We start from the raw sequence: 17,947 nt of genomic DNA, 5'->3' as shown, positions 1-17,947 counted from the left end.
CCACAGTGACCTATGCTTTGATTGAAATAATTATCATATAAATCCCGCAAATGCTGCCAAATGATGCGTATTTCCCCTACCTACGGTGGTTTGCAGCCCTTTTCTTCGGAGGAGATTCTCTGTGTGCACCTGTTGCAGTCCGTCCCTTCCTCTCCTCTCCTCTCCAAGGTCTCAGCGGCGCATCCACGCTCTGCGCAACAAGTGCGGCGGGGGGAGGGCGAGTGGCATCCAGAACAGCAGCCAGCAGCAGCAGCAGCTCAAAAGAAGGGGGCAAATAATAAACGGTATAGTCAGGACAGATCCATGCCGTGTACCGGGCTGTTACTCATCCAAACGCTCGGCTATAGTGTTTGAGTGTAGGCTGTAGTCTGTGGGAGGTCAAGACGTCAGAGTGTGTGGATGATGCAAAATAAGTCGCTCATAAAGCTCGAGAGACTGCCCACCACCACCATCCCTTTAAACGCCTGAGGGGGTTCCTGATTGGCTGGCTAACCTTGCTCTCTCTCTCTCTCTCTCTCTCTCTCTCTCTCTCTCTCTCTCTCTCTCTCTCTCTCTCTCTCTCTCTCTCTCTCGGTTGCTCTCTCTCTCTCCCTCCATCTAACTCACTCACACACACACACACACACATGGAGGGGGGGGGGGGCACTTAAATGTCGAGTGAGTGCACCACAGGCTCACTGCAGTAAAGAACATTCAAGTCAGTTTGCTCGTTTCTCTGCCTTTTTTTTTTTTTACCTTGAAATGTGACCTGTGTGTGACGCGCGTCACAAGCTCTCCCACCCCCTTGCGCGCTGGCGGCGAAAAGACGCGCCACAGGTCCCGCTTGCAGCCGCGTACTTTTCCACCTGTTTAGAAAGCAGCAGTCTCGAACTGATTAGCCTTTTATTTACCATGCATGCCTTTTCACTCAGGGGTTAGTGTTCATTTACAAGTCAATCTCGTTTTTAATTTGCCCCTCTGTGGACTACAATCCTGTATCAAAAGTCGCACTGAAAAACAAGGGGAAAAAATACCTGCAATAGTTGAGGACAAACGTATGAGCACAGAGACCAAATACCTTTAGTAAAGTAGAGCGTCCAGAAAGGAAACAGGACATTCATAATCCAATTGAAATGTATAGAAAAATGAGCCAATCAGATCGGTGATATTGCAAAGATGTTAAACAAAGCTAGCAGATATGTGTTGTGATCTTGTTTTGATCTAATATCAACCTGCCAAAGGAACTGAAGATGAAAATAAGCCACTTTTTTTAATCCTATTTAGGCCTACATGTAAATATTCATCAATATGAACTATATCCCTGTTCTAAGTAAATACATATGAATGTAATACACCGAGGATTAGACAAAGGAGGCCCAGCAGCCTTCCCTGGTATATTCTAAATGTCCCACTGATCATATGATGCTCTGAAACTATTACATCAAGCCTGTCAAATATTCACAGGGGCCCTATCAGCACTGGGCCTCGTCATGCAGCAAAAGCAACGTGTCAAAATGGATTTTATTTTTCAACATAGAAACAAGAGTGAAAACAATCCATGTCTGGTACACATCAATATCCAATCAGTTAATATTTGTATCATACTCTTCTTCACAGGTTCCCCTAAAACTGATTGCAGGCCAACATTGATTCAATGCAAGTGAATGCCATGCGAGGGCCAATGTGAATTTCAAAGGAAACACCGCCACCCAGTGGATTAATGCCGCACTTGCAGCTACACTAGAGCGCTTAATCACGAATGATGATGCTGATTTACTGGCATCTACTGGCACTGACAGGCAGCACGGAGGCCCCCCCAGGGTGGAGAAAGTTGTCCAACAACATGCATGGCACACTTGATTGTTTTTATGTCAGGCTGCACCCAAATCACACCGGCAAATCACTCTGCATGTGAAATGGGAGCGGGGTTTTGCCCTCACAGAGCCGTGGGGTCATGTCTGTTTTTCTCTGCAAGTGCCATAAACTGATTGACTCATTCCTTTTATAATGTCAAATCAGCCCTTGACACCATATTCCTTGTTTGTTTGATCTGGGTTTTTTGGCTGACGGAGGGAAGCACCCACCTGTTTCAGATGAAAAGAAGGCATATTTTAAACAGCTTCTTGATGTTTTTACATTGCAATGGCTCCAGTAACCTGATGAACACCTGAGATGATTTCACCACTGCACCATAGGCATCTGATTGGAAATATGAGCATTTATGATCTTCAATGGCAGTTACCATGGGGACAATGTATGTTCTTCAATGGCCCCTATAGCTATCCATAATTAGCATATTGTTCTATATTTGATAGAAAAGTGGAGATTCTTGCATACTATTTAGTATGCCAGAAAAAGATTTAAGTTGTCCCAAATACATGCATGTAAAATGCAGTGTGCAAAAAATACGGCGGATGCACTAAGACATCCTATTGCAATTTGAAGTATGCAAACCAGTATACTCTAGGGTTGCGTTCCGAATCGCATACTCTTTCTTTTTTCTATTCTACATACTACATCCGACGATAAAAAGAATCTAGTTAGGATGTAGTAGGCATACTATTGTGACATAGTTTTCTCTCTTATTTCATCATAACATTGCACCTTGATCTTGCCTCTTGCTTTTATATCCGTCGCATCCCCGTTTGTTTTCACATGGAGGCTTCGTGGATGTGACGTCACTTCACGTGCGCAATGGATTGTGGGTCAGAATCGCCCAAATAGGATGCAGTTTTCAACACTAACAATCTTGGCCGCATGAAGTAGGACATCCGGGTACTTCTAACCATCCTAAATCTGGCCACAAGAATCGGGACATCCTAAATCTTTTTTCTACATACTATATAGTAGAAAGTATGCAACCTAGGAATAATATCGTAATAGAAGTAGGAAAGATTCAACCCACACAGCCATTACCATCAACACCTGTGGAGTAGATCCACCCAGTCCCACCTGATCTCAATCAGTCCTAATCAGTGACCTACTGTATCTATATATCTCACCCATATCCTTTGTTCTGGCTGCTAGCAGCACCAAACCACATGTGAGGGCCCTCTGTTTCTGTGATTCAGATTAAACCTATACGGCTGTGCTTGATAAAGTGATTTTATTGCCTTTCCATAATGTTGTTGTAAATGTAACTGGTTATTGTAAGCTGGATGTGATAAATGCTTGACCAGTATTACGTTGGTAAATGTTAGATATATCACATTTATTTGAAATAATTGATTTAGGTTGCCTACCCCTTTTCCTTTGGTGTAATACAGTATGTGTTTGTTAAATACCTGATTGTGATTTTTGTTTTTTAAATGTATTATACTGTGTATAATTTGTCTTTGTTTATCATTTATAGAAAAAAAAGCCATGACCACCATGAAGCCTCATCTTTCCAACTATGTATTGTGGCAATAAGGGGCTTAAACGGAAGCATCATTGTCCTTCCCTTCAATCTTAAAGATGTACCATCTAGTAATACATTCTACAGTATGCATAGATTTTGAAAACACATCTGCCGTGGTTAAAGATGTGGAGCGCGGAGGCCGACGAGGGCCACTGAGGATAGATACGGGGCCAAAACTATGCCTGCTGGATACACTACGCCAGCTGTTGAATGCTGCCAGGGAGGCTTGATTTTCCTTTTTTAAACCTCTCCAGGTTGGTTTTAGGTTCTTGCTGGTGAGATAGGCAAATGTTTGGACAGCTGTTCTCATTGTTGCCAGGATAGTCCTTCAGCAGGAACTAAGCACACATCCAATATGGTTAGAGTAGATCTAATGGGGAAAGAGGGTGCTAAGGAGGACTCTGACCGCTGTGTGTGTGTGTTCTGGTTAACGGCAACGTTTACATTTTTTTCAAGAGATTTGAATCATTTAACCATTTTCCTTTTGGGAACGTGGAGGGACTGCACTGCATTGCTCACTGCTCAATATGGCAGGTCAGAAATTGTAGAAATTTGATGCTTGCAAGGAGTTATAATGTTCAAAATATTCATTTGTGATGCTGTCAAGTGTCTTTTCAGGTTTTATCTGGTTTCAATCAGTCTTCCAATACATTCCTGGTTGACGTTAAGTAACAGCAAGTGCCTGTAAATGACACCGAATGGAACTGTGACACGGGACTGTAGATGGTTAACCAGAGTTGGCACATCGAAGGTCTCATTGGAGAGAAGATATAGGCTATATGTTCTTGGGAGACCTCCAAGTTTTTGTCCAATGAAAAAAAAACGCATGATTTTTTTTTACGATGGAGGTCAATAGTAAATGCTGTTTTCTGTTCAGTAGTGCTTCCACTGGCCACCAGGTGTCGCCGTTTCCCCGCCTTCCCCCATCCTCTCCCGCACAGCTGTGTGTCTGCTACAAACATGCCATTGATAAAGGAGTGTTTACAGTTTACAGTTACCCACAATTCTGAGCGGTGTGTGTTGATATCACAAGGGGCCCATCCTGTCACACGCAGCCTGCACTTAAAGGGCTGCTTCTGAAGCCTATACATATTCCCGTCCCTGACCCTAATCCATCCACATCCGTACACTAGGCCTACTTATAAAAAGAAACGGAAAGGCAGAGGATTTATTGTTTTGGCTCAGTGGTCAGATTATTCTCAAATATAAATAAACCAACGGGTGAATATTTCAAGGATTACATCATTTGAATGCAACTCTATTGTAGGCTAGTTTATTGTTCATTTAGCCTATGTTAATTCACTTAATTTGACCACATATGCCCGCATTGTTTATTAAATAGGCCACATGGCTGCCATTAAAATAATATTGAATGGCTCTATTTTGTTTTATGATCCATTATTAAATGTTCATTTGGTTTTCAGTTATGTAGCCAATAGGCCTTGTTAACAGGGTAGCCTAATTAAATTGTTAATATGCGTCCTTGTGTTGTGGCCATTTGGAAGAAGCAAAGGTGTCGTTCCTCGCCTGTTTGAAACATGCAGCCTATAACCTGCTGTAGTGTCCTTGAGCAAGCAAGCAAGCGTGAAGTCTGCCTTACAACCCATACACGGAAACGCCACGCTCACTGTTGTTATAACAAAAGGGATGCAGTGGTTCCGCAGTTGGCTGATGTGTGCAGATAAGCTGCGGCACTTATGGCCAACACACAGAGGTGAGATGTGGTTTTATAAGAAGTGCGCTGCGCAGACCCCCGACGCTTCTGAAAAAGTGCCCCCCACCCCCCGACTGTCGGCTGTACCTAATTTAACTCCGCGCGATGTAATTGGCGATGCTGGATTTGTTTACCATATTTGGCAAGAGAGTGACACAGCGCGCCTGGGAATTGGACGAGAGCGGCCGTCATTCACAAAAAAAGTCTGCCTTCCGGAGCTTTACAAACAAAGCGCGTGCTCACGGGAGTTGTAGTCCAAAACAAAGCCTTTCAGAGATTCCTCGAGCGGGGATTTACCCCCTCGGCGGCGACTTCGACGCCACATGCGTATCACAATTCAAAGTGTAGTAACTGTGGGGGACTATTTGCCGTTTAATGATGCTTCATGTATCAAAATAAACCCGCGAGAGACGACTATACACACGCCAAAACCAGACCCTCCGCTCGCAGCCTACAAATCCCACCGGCGGCGCTCTCGTGTGATTGGCCGCGTCCTCCTGTCAATCACGTAGCCCTCCCTTCCACTACCGCTCCTACAGTAAATATTTGTGTTTGCTCAACCGGCTGTAATGGTGGAAGACTGAGGCAGACGAAGGGAATACAACTAGAGTGAAGAAAAGAGAGAGGAAGAAACCGGTCGAAAAGTCTGTTTCAGAGCCAGTCGTCGCTGCAGAATAGGACACGCCGGGCTTCGTCGAAAATGGATGAACTCAAACATCAAGTCATGATTAACCAGTTCGTCCTGACGGCGGGTTGTGCGGCAGACCAGGCGAAGCAGCTTTTGCAGGCGGCACATTGGCAGTTTGAGGTAATGGAACGAGAGAGAGAGAGAGAGAGAGAGAAAATGAAAAAAGGGCTTTGGCATTTAGAGTCTGCATGCTTGACGTTAGCCCTACGGCTAATGTTTATGTCTGACCCACCGTTAGTTTCGGCTGTCTGCCTGTCGACACTTTTTACCCTCCTGTAATTTAACACTAAACAAAGCTATTATCTGTACATTTTAGGTGGCCAACTGAACCACTTTCAACCCAGAACTTTTCCTGTAATTAAAGTAGACATATCTGCGCTTTAGCCAGGCTAAAGCCGTGGGGAAGAAGGGACAATCACATAGTAGGGCAAAGCCTACAGCCCGGCATATCCAATTAGACTTTACTCTAGATTAAATACTATAATCCTTACAACACATGACAGCAGACGTACAGACGAGGCCAGCCAGTGCTATTACGCAATATGCGTGTTGTATCGACGGGCTTACTAAATGGTTACAGTCTGCGGTCAACCATAGTATCATTTATCGAGTAGCCTAAGTATATTATTTTCCGTCGCCCCAAGCTCTTGCGTAATGTTTCCTTTATATCAACACGGAAATAAGAGACGTTTGGTCGAATTCTTCGCCCCTAGCTATTTGTAATGTCAATATCTAAAAACGCAAGACGTTGTCACAAAATGTCACTCACAATGTGTTCTTATGTGTTTCTTGTAGACTGCCCTCAGTGCCTTTTTTCAAGAAACAAATATTCCATACGGCCATCATCATCAAATGGTGAGTGCGAGGGAGGAGGAAGAAGGCAGGGGCTATGATAATATGCCTTCATATACTATTTATTGTTCTGTAATGTCATTGCAACAACCGTAATGTCATGCTAATGTCTTTAAGGGTGCTGTGTTGCTTTAGGTGGGATGGGGGGGGGGGGCGAGAGGGACGATGTTGCACTAACAATAACAAAGCACATGTCGGCCATGTTGTGAGCTTCCAGAAATAAACACACAGGCAGGCATGCAGCTGCAGCAGCCACACACACACACAGACACAGACACAGAGAGAGAGAGAGACAGAGAGGAAAGGGAGGGAGTGAGTACTGTATGTGTGTTTTGTATAGGAGAAAAGAGGGAGCAGCAAGATACACGTTGAACTATGAAATTCCTCATTGTTCATCGTTATCACCGTGCATAACGGAAAGAAGGGGGCCCCCACATTTTCTGGGTAAGACAGTGGAATCTCACTAATAATACAATTGAGCAGTTGAATTTGCATGGGGTGATTCTGCTGTGTTTTTCCCTATAGGACACATTGGGGGATGTTGAGGTACAGGCACATCTAGAGTAGAGTAAACTGTGAGGCTGTGGGGGGAAGACTGCACACACGCACACACACACAGACACACTGGGATTGAACGTTATGAAACCCAGGCAGTATTTGGGGCTTTTAGCAGCACACAGACCTTTGTTTGCAGCTGCATGCATGGCAGCATCCAGCAACAGCTGCCCCATCTGGAAGAGCACAGGACATGGATGTTGGGGGTGGGGGGGGGGGGGGGGGGGGTGGATTTTGGACGAGGTCGATGAGATTTTTTTTTTTTTAAAGCTCACAGTCTGTTGTGCGTGCAGCAGGTTTGGCTCTCGCTGTTAGTGCGATAAAGTGGTAAGAACTACCACTGGACGTTTTAGCGTTGCATTGCCAGAGGAGAGAGAGACACAGAGAGAGAAGGAGAGAGATTGGGATAATAAAAAAGAGGATTTGTGTTTTTATTGCATTGTTTTTGCGAGGGTCAAACGATGCCAGCCTGTAGAAAGGAAAGGGTCACTATGAGAGGAATATAGAAAAGAATATAATAGATTAGAAGTATATTGGTTGGTGTTTGGTATTTGATTTTTGGGTACATGGTGCTAGGATTCGTCTGGTCACACCATGCATATGATCACAGTGCATCCACCACTTCACATGTCTCACCAGCAGAACATAGTGCAAATGGTAAGAAAGAACAAACCAGGCCTCCTATACTATCGCTTTACCAATCTGATCAGTGATCAGTCAATAAGCGCATCTCACTCACTCCTCTATTTAGCTCATGCAATGTCTCTTTTAATTTAGAGCGTAAACAATCTGCCAAAGACTAGAGCGGCTCTGTTTTCGCTGCGTGTGACAAATAGGGCTGAGCCTGATTGCCGCAGACACTAGATAATGAAAGTCTGAAGTGGTCAGCAGCACCTACGCGTGTGTATGTGGTGTTATTGTTACAGGCATGGTCTCGCATAATGTCACGTTTACATTCACGCTATTTCCTTTTTTTTTTTTTTTTTGCATATGTCAGCATGTGTATGTACTTCCGTTTGTACTTTACGTGGGCGTATTCGTGTGTGTGTGTGTGAGTGTGTGTGTGAGTCAAAGCAGTACTATAAGTCGGGCAGCGTGTCCAACCTTCCTGCAGCTTATCAGGTCACAGACGTATACAAACCTAATCCACTTTGCTCTCTCTCTCTCTTCTCTCTTCTCTCTCTCTCTCTCTCTCTCTCTCGCTCTCGCTCTCGCTCTCGCTCTCGCTCTCGCTCTCTCTCTCTCTCTCTCTCTCTCTCTCTCTCTGTCCTCAGTGTGGAGTAAACGTGAACGGCGTTAAGTTACATTTGCGTGGCACATGTGGCGGTGGCGTCAGTGTTTTGTGTTTCAACACACACAACAGAAGTCATCCTTGAGATGGCTGTTTTGGCTAGCAGCCCTCAACTCAGGCACAGTGACCCCTGACAGATAGCTTGTAGACAGGCAGCTCTAGTTGGCAGCAAGGCGGGTTAGGTCGTAATGTATGAATACCGCTCAATGAGCTACTTTACGCCATTGTTTCTTAGGCCCCGTAACAATGTATGTATGTGACGTATGGGCATTATCACTTTCCAGTCTAAATTTGAGAGAAACCATTTTGGATAGCAAAGCATTGTTGTTGGAGCAACCCATTCCATCCTTAAACAAAGCTTGTCTAGCCGTTATTTCTAGTAGCGGCCAGTTGGATTGCATTCAAGTCGTCAGCCATGTCACAACTGATATTGTTTACCTGTGCTGTTGCTAATGCATCATTTGAGCCTTGTATGTTGGAGGTGTATACCCCTGTATCATGTATGAAATAGTCAGGCGTGTTAGGCTATTACTCATCATCAGTACAGTCTTGTATAACGCCTTTTCATTATTATTTCCTTTTTAAGAACAGTTCCCCGACCCAAGGGAGTGTCTGCTGTGGCACACGACATGAGAATCTCTGCACAGGCCACAGCCCCCCCATTTCAGACTGTTTGTTGTCATCTGCTTCAGTATGAGCCGTACAGCCAAACAGATTGTCCATTTATCTCCTGTGCTTTTTGAATGAAGCTAAAACATCAATGTTCCCCGAGGGACACCCAGGCCCTAAGATCAATCCAACCCCCCCCTCCCACTGTGTCCACACACACACACACACACACACACACACACACACACACACACACACACACACACACACACACACACACACACAGCTACACAGCCTTCACAAACACTGCAGCCGCAACACATTCCTACAGGATGCGACTCTCACACCCACCCAAAATGGACCCTTTCACGGCAGAGGTTGCCGGTATAACTCAAACCACAGCAGACTCTTTCTTTTAGTTAATACGCTCTCACTCCTCCTCTCCTCTCCTCTCGCCTCCCTCCATCCCTCACAAGCTCTGTCTCTTTCTCTTTACAGACACATGAGACTCTAGAATTCAATAAGCTATTTATTTATGGATCATTTTTTTTCTAAGCTTTCTCATCATGCCCTGTCCACTTCATCATCTTCTAGCATCATTCCCAAAGCAGTTACACCCATAGACATATGGTTACACCCCCCCCCCACCTCCCCCACTATCCAACAACATATTGGCACGTTGGAATGCATGATGCCGGTGGGGTATTTTGCGCATATCTTTACCCCTGCCGTTTTGTTTTAATGCATATATTCCTGGTATGTGGACTAGCTCATTTCAAGGCATCTTTAAAATGAATTCCCCATGTACAGGCTGAGCTATTTCTGAACACAAGCTGTTAAAAATGCCCTGACTTCCATAATATTGTCACCTCGATGCTGAATAATAATAGACAGCAATTGTTACGTGTCATTTGTGAGCAAAACGACCTAATATGGTTCATTTCTGTTTTCGGAGGCAGATTTCTGTGGAACTAGGTCATATCTTGTGTGCACATCATGAGCTACTTTGGGAGGTCCTGGTTTTTTGAACATTCTTGTCTGGACAGTGTAACCCCCCCCCCCCCCCCCACACACACACACACACAAAGAGTTGCTCACTGTGTGTCTCTAAGAATCAGACAAAGGGAAATATACTAACCCCCTGAACAATATCTTCACCCCACAATCAGTGTTTTCCACGATTAAGACATTCTATATTATTTCCACGTGGGGCACACACAGCCACAATGCAGTGAATGAATGCTCATGTGATCACAGAGGAGGAAGTAGCCTGGCTTGCATGTGACCCCCCCCCCCCCCCCCATCATGTGACTAAGCCGAGGAGACGGGACCAACTAAGCCACAAAATACAAGCTTCACATGTGTGTGATTTGTGCCCCAGAGTCATGGCTATTATGAATAATATAGGATAGGATTGGCATGGTGTATCAGCCCTGCAGTAAGGTGCAGGATTTTAGAGTTGAAAAGGTCTGTTGGCTTAAGGAGGCTAGTGTATTCAAAACAATCTCAAGAAATATATCACATTCTCCTTTTTCCGATTCTAGACTGTATGTAAAAGAGCTTGAATGCTATTTGCTTTACTTTAACTCTATAAAGAGTTCCTGTTCCCACCTAATAGGCTTTCATATTGGTGTAAAAACACTTAGTTCTTCTTTTAGCTCTTGTTTCTTTTTTATCTATCTTAGCATTGTCTTGCTAAATTAGATCAACCTTTCCAAGCAGCACAAAATTGTTAGCTGTGTATCCCATTTAAAAGAACGGTTACTGTTTTAACCCAGCCCGGCCTGTTTACTGTATGCAGCGGCCCACACAGTCAAGAACAAACAAGTCCACAGTATGAATGATGACTTTTTTCTTTTTACTGTTGTTATTTTGCTGTAATTGTTGATCATCATCACAGAGCTCACACACAACGCGAATGAAACTATGAATGTATGTAGGGCAGCGCAGTGACGTAGTAGAATAGTACTGAATGCTGCAGGGCAGTGATAAAAGTGGCTGTGTGAGGTTGGTAAAGGCTGTTTCCTGGCAATATAAACACACAGTAGGAGAAAGGAGGAGTGAGTGAGTGAGTGAGTGAGTGTGTGTGTGTGTGTGTGTGTGTGTGTGTGTGTGTGTGTGTGTGTGTGTGTGTGTGTGTGTGTGTGTGTGTGTGTGTGTGTGTGTGTGTGTGTGTGTGTGTGTGTGTGTGTGTGTGTGTGTGTGTGTGTGTGTGTGTGTGTGTGTGTGTGTGTGTGTGTGTGTGTGTGTGTGTGTGTGTGTGTGTGTGTGTGTGTGTGTGTCTTTGAGGGGGTGTGTCTTTGAGGGGGTGTTTCTGGTAACTACAAACATTTGGCTGTGGCTTAAAAAAAATGATTTTTTTAGAAATCTTAACTTTTCTCATCCGTGTAGAAGTCTCCTCTGGCTTAAGATTTGAGGTATAATTACCTTCATAAATCACTATGTGACATCATCGCAACTGTCTGCTACTGTCTCTCCAACTCTAGCCCTTCATCAGCACACTGAAAGAGATGGAAGGAGGCTGACTGGAGTCAATAAAGGAGACTTGTTTTGTTTTTTAAATGGCAAGTAGGGGGAGTCTTGCTCACGCTATAGTCTAATAGGCTAATTATAATAAGTCAATGGCAGGTATTTGAGTTGAAGATACAATGACACAGTGCTGCTTTGTGTCTCTGCTTCATTAGAAACAAGGCCTTCTCTGTCCAGCAGCTGCACATATTACTTCCAGAAGTTTATTAAACTGAAATCCATTTCATTTTCCCATCGATTTGTGTATTTAAGTGTGTGTGCACTGGAATCTCCAGGCCCCGATGCAGTCATTTAAATCATGTCTAGATCTGTTAATGTTTTTAAAGGGGCAAGCACGATAGTGAGTGTGTGTGTGTGTGTCTGGGTGTGTGTTGGTGTGTGGTTGTGTGTCGTGCAGCCATTGCCAAGCAGTTTAGCCACATCTGAAAAGGCTTGGCCTGCGCTCTGCATGTTCCAGCGTGTTGCCCTGCATGTTTCCAGGAGCATGGCTTCCCAGAACCTTCACCACACACACACACACACACACACACACACACACACACACACACACACACACACACACACACACACACACACACACACACACACACACACACACACACACACACACACACACACACACACACACACACACCGGAACTTTGGCTCAAGGGACTCAGGGAATGGGAATCCATGTGGGATGTCTGCGTGGACCAGATGTGTTTATGAGTTATAGTTAAGAGCTAGATTAAGTTTCACACTGATTGTTGGAGTCACTGAGTGCACACACACACACTAGAGCACAGGGGTCAGGCCTTTGGCTGAAGAAACACAAGGAGTACATGGGAGAGCGCTTGTGTGTTGCAAGGAGTGTTGTCACACTGTCTCCCTGACCTGTTTATTCTCAGGTTAGCTGTAGCACCGCAGTCAGGCTCAGGTCAAGTCACTTCTCATGGACGTATTATAAGCAGGACACAAATTGAAAAATGGCAGCCAATATGTGCCTGTTTCATGCTTGTAAAAGACTGAAAATGTAATTGAAACAACTCGGAGACGTAACGAAAAGTGAGAACATCTTTTAAATGAAGACCTGTTAGTGTTTGGTTGACGGAGCCGTGCACAGGGTATTTAAACACTTTTTAGTATATGATTTAAGATCACTATCAGCCTTTTTAAATTGATATCCCCCAAAAAATACATTCTGAGAGGATCCTCTATCCCGTTTGCATTGGAGTGAATGGCCCGGATGAACTTCTGAGCCCAGGGAACCGCAATAGACAGGGGATATCTTACAAGACCACCACTAAGCCCATCATGGTTGCATATGATTCTGGCGCTGATACCGACTCCTTTTTCAGTCCTTGTTTGAACCTCCTCTCTATTTATTTTTTGGCTCCGCAATTGCTAAAAAACACAATCCATTCTGACTATACTGCAAAGACATTTTCTATTTGACTTTTCAAATCAAATACCTGTGTGTTTTATAGTGCCGCCAAGTGATTTTAAAGTGAAACCGGAGGCTGACACTCATTTGAAAAGCCAATACGGTGGGTTGCATCATTGTACAAATTCACTGAAAAGATGCACGTTCCAGGATGAATTGAAAAGCTCCGGTAAGGGCTGAGATGGCAGAGAGGACCGCTTTGGAAGATTTGGAACGGAACAACAGCTGTTCACTTCCACGGGGGAAAAAGTAAGGAACTCCAACTTACTTAGGCCTACTAATTAACGTTGAAAAGCTATTAAATCTTCAACAAAATATGCAGATACTTTCAAAAATTGGTTCCAGGGAGTATATTGGGATTTTTCATGTTGTTTTTTTGATGGTGTGTTTTTCTGGAAGGAGTATTCGAATACTCGCTCAGAAAAACCAAGTACAAACAGTGTTGCCTTTTTAAAGAAAGAAATGTTGGCACGCTGCTCCGCTGTATTTGTATGCTTATCGTGGTTTGTTTTTCTTTCACATTGACCTTTGTCCCAGTGGCTTCTGTTGCCAGACTATTACAAGCCGACCAGGCCAAACTCCTTTTTTTTTCTAGAGCCACCCAACAACACCTATTGTTAGCCATGGTTGTGTGAGTGAGCAGTTGGTCATTCAGAACACATGCCACACACACACACACACACACACACACACACACACACACACACACACACACACACACTGTCCCTCTTCTACTATCTTCTGTCTCTGTCATTGCTACCATCTTTTTTTTTTTGTTGTTGTTTTTCTTTCTCATTCTCCTGTGTCCTAACACGCATGCAAACAGGCTGGCTAATGATCAACCCAGTCCCTCGTGAGCACAAATCCAACTGTGTTTGTCTTGTCCCTATATAATATTAACTCACACATATATAGACATGCAGGGTAATTGTGGGGGCACAGCTGTTGAAAGCTGGGTTAGGTTGAAGGAGTGAGGGGTCACCGGTGAGGTCAGGGGAGAACAGTCACTTGAAAAGTCGGCTAGCACCTGTCCACTTCATGGAGAGGAAGCATTCATTCAGCTAACATCCAACCACAACCTCCAGTTGGTGTGCTATGTGATGCCCATAATAAATCCCAGTTTACACATAATGCCTAGTGGAGCCAGCCAAGTCTCAACTGTCTAGCTACTGATACACGTTTAAAGGCAAGGATGTTTGCATACAGATGGATCAAGGTCCCGTTGTTTAGGTCCCGCCCCGACGCGCACACACACACACACACACACACACACACACACACACACACACACACACACACACACACACACACACACACACACACACATATAAACCATACCTGAGGTTCAGCACAGGCCATATCTGAGTATTATCAGTATGTCAACATGTTGAACTAGCAAACTGCCTTGTTTGTTTGAGCTCTGTGTTTTTATCAGTCGCCTTCAGCTCAATGTTTTATCTGCAGCTTTACTGTTTTGGTTCATTCTCCCAGCTCTCATAACACTTCTAGTGTGTGTTTAGCCCGCAGCAGAGAACCGTTTTAAAGTGAGGAAGCATTTAGCAGTTCAAAGAGCAGATTATTTCCCTCAAGTGTTTGGTAGAGAACAAAAAAAAAAGACCAGAAATGTGGTCAAGTCAACAAAACCTTAATTATTACAGCCTTTATTTCACCGCTCACACCAAATGGCTTTAACGGGCATTTTTTATTCATGCAAAAGACTTAATGTCCCTTTTATTCATTTTGAAAGCTTCCAAACTTGATTTTGCAGTTAATCTGCTATTATTTATATCTTGAGTTATTATTAATTGTTACCGATTTCCCTTGTTAAGGTTGGTGTATAGTTCTCATGCTACTCTCACATTAGTAGGCCAGGTTTGCATTGGATCCCACTGCAGCTTCCCAGCTCTATAAAAGAGAAAAAAAAGGCAGTGCACATACACACACACACACACACACACACACACACACCATAAGAACACTCTATATTTAAACATTTAACAGGCAGGCTGAATCACGCACACTTTGCAGCAATGTTTTATTCAGCCTGCATTCTTTCCTTTTGTCCCATATTTTGGCCATGCGCCCTCTCTTTCTTCCCACAGTTTGTCTCAGCTTGTTTTGCTCATTGGACACTGTGTAGTGAACTGTCTAAACCTCATCCCTTTGAGTTTACATATTTGAGAATTTTGGTTGTCAAAAGTTCCCGTAAACCTAAAAGCTAAACACTATGGACTTGCCTGTGCTTGTCGCCACCAGTTATTTGATATGTTTGTGTGGAGGCAAAGTTTTGACCTCAGTTTATCTTTTGTTAATGTTGGCTTGCTCAACAATTCATCCTCCTTTTGCCAATTTTCATGGGGGTTCATGCATGTCATGTCAGTTGTTTGTATTGCAGTGGTCTGGACTAACCTTCTGTATTATTGCAACACGCTCTTCCAGAGTGGACACAGAACAACAGCCATTGTCAGGGGTTGCCAGGTTTGAATAGCATTGTTCTTTCTCACATAGACAAACAAAGCCCAACAAAAGGAGTGAATGTTTCAGAATACGTATAAACTGCTCCGAACATGGACGCAGTGAACACACACACACACACAAACAAACACAACTTAATTAAAAGACGAGATGCATGCCTGTCGTTACAGCTTTACACCCCTGACCTGCCTGTTAGAAAGTCCGTTGTGCTCTATTGTATCACAGAATCAGTGGACAGCAGTTGACTTGAGCTGAAGTGCCTCTTTTGACTTTGCCCAGCGCTATGAGCTCATTTCATATAACACTGCTTGAGCACAACATCAACCTTGAGTAAAATGTCTCCCAGAGTTGAGGGTTGTGACGTGGTCTGTGTGTGATTGTGTTACCAAGGAGATGAATGTTCTTTTTTTTTTATATATATATATAATTTTTTGGGCGGAGATGAATGTTCTAATTTGATGTAGAACACAATGTGGAGCCGTGATCCCAGCAGGCATCCTACACATTTGGTTCCAATAATAGGAAAATAAAAGTCTCAGCCTACATATGGAAAAACTAGACAACATACCAAATTCCCTCAAATGTGCTTTTATTTCATCAATTTCATCAATGTTGGAATCCAAATAGCTAGCAGTGCAATGTTTGGAAACATTTTGGTAAAAGACCCTTAGTCCAGTATATGTGTAACTGAACTTTTTCTTTTTGGCTGTGCTTGTCAGTAGACTTACATTGCCTCGGGGTCCAATAAATGAGCTGCTCGGCCGTCAATGCAGCAGACAGCCAGTCTTGTTTTTGCAGTTACACACCACGTGGTGTTCTGCAAGTTGACAAGGCTTTTGCGGACGTTTTCTAACACTCGTCACACTGTCAGCATGTACTATTTTGAAGATAAACAAACTCTAGAATGTTAGGTATGGTCATTTTTTTTACTATTTTAAAACTTATGGAAACTAGTTGTTTTTTTTAAAATGTAAAACAAGTGTCATTTTGCCATGTAGTCAGATTAATGGGGGGAGAGTTTTCTTTCAGCTATGAAGCAGAAAATGGAGATATAGCAAAAGCATGGGCTCGTGGACGGCTATACGTCAGGCTGCATGCCTCACACACTACTTCTGCTGTCTCACACATCTCTGGGCACACTGCGCTGACACACAGTGTGTGAACTGTAACACAGCTAGCCACAGTCTGGAGGCAGATGAAGACTGGAGGGGGAAGTGAGAGGGAGATGGAGAATGGAGAGAAAACCAACGTCATAAATTCATACTTTTGTTCAGCGCAGAGGGGAAATGATTGGCATAAAGATGTTTTTTTTCACCTTTTTAATGTGTTCATTGTCAAAGCAGTGATGATTCCCCCATGTTTGGATTCCTTTGTAAATCTTTTTGTTGACGACAATTAGTTGTTGAGTATTACCTTTTTTGGACACTTTTGCTCAATAAAGAAGTGGCTTTTTGTTTGCCTCAATCTATTTAATGGCAACAAGCCCATCCCATTTTCATTTATCGCCCAAAAAAAAAGGATTCAAATTCCTGTGACAGCTGGCCGGAAACGTAAGAGACTGTGTGTGTGTGTGTGTGTGTGTGTGTGTGTGTGTGTGTGTGTGTGTGTGTGTGTACAAGTATGCATGAGGATAAGACTGCTCCTCTTCTCAGGCTGGCACATCCACACACTTGATAATTCCGAGGAATGTGGTCGGTCAGACTGTAAATAGCTCCGGCTCGTCCATGTTTGTGGACACACACACACACACACACACACACACACATACAGGTAGGTAGGTAGGTAGGTAGGTAGGTAGGTACACAAACGGAGGAGTGTTTTAAGAGGTGGGGAGCCTCAACCACATGCCTGGGGTTGGGGTGTTTTAGCCGTGCGTTCCCTGGAGCCGGACTCAGCAAACAGACTTGAAGAGCGTAGGGTAGACTGGGGCCCGGAGCCTCAGCCCTGTCCCATCACACACAGGAGATCTCTACTGCTGCTTTCCTCTATAACAACCGTCCCCATGGCAGCAACCCCCTGCTCTTGTTGGCTCTTGTTTGGAACACAAAGTGGCCCTCGCTGCCTGTTATTACCTCCGTCTCCTCCATCTGTGTATGTTGAATCAACTGCCACAGCACCAAAGCTGACACACACTTCTCTGTTGTATGTACTTTGATACACAGACCGGCTGCCTTTTAACAACTGTTAGCGATTCTGATCAGGTCCTTTAATGTTGCAGTAAAATGTTGTCCTTTTTTAATTCTTTGTTCTACACAGATACACCATTTGTCTGGGTTAACTGAGCTGACCCCTCTCGCATTACAACTGATAGTGTGTCAGAGAAGAGAAGACAATTACCTCTTGTCACAGTAACCTTAATGGGGAGGACAAGGTTACCTCAACAGACCTCTCTCACCCTATATCTATTAACATGAACTCAGATGCACCCACAG

General features: G+C 43.9%; 1 protein-coding gene across 1 annotated transcript in view; it reads left to right on the top strand.

Moving 5' to 3' along the window:
* Positions 1-5,658: 5,658 nt before the first annotated feature.
* ubald1a (UBA-like domain containing 1a) overlaps positions 5,659-17,947 on the top strand; it is a 29,928-nt gene continuing 17,639 nt past the window's right edge. Inside the window, exons 1-2 of the mRNA XM_080048795.1 lie at positions 5,659-5,901; positions 6,577-6,636. Coding sequence (XP_079904921.1) covers positions 5,794-5,901; positions 6,577-6,636 — 168 coding nt within the window. The 5' untranslated portion in view covers positions 5,659-5,793. The remainder of the gene's footprint in view (positions 5,902-6,576; positions 6,637-17,947) is intronic.

The sequence above is a fragment of the Ammodytes marinus genome, assembly GCF_949987685.1.
Source record: "Ammodytes marinus genome assembly, chromosome: 20".
In the NCBI taxonomy this organism is placed as follows: Eukaryota; Metazoa; Chordata; class Actinopteri; order Uranoscopiformes; family Ammodytidae; genus Ammodytes; species Ammodytes marinus.
The sequence above is the reverse complement of the archived record's forward strand: the minus strand, read 5'-3'. Positions and strand labels throughout refer to the sequence as shown.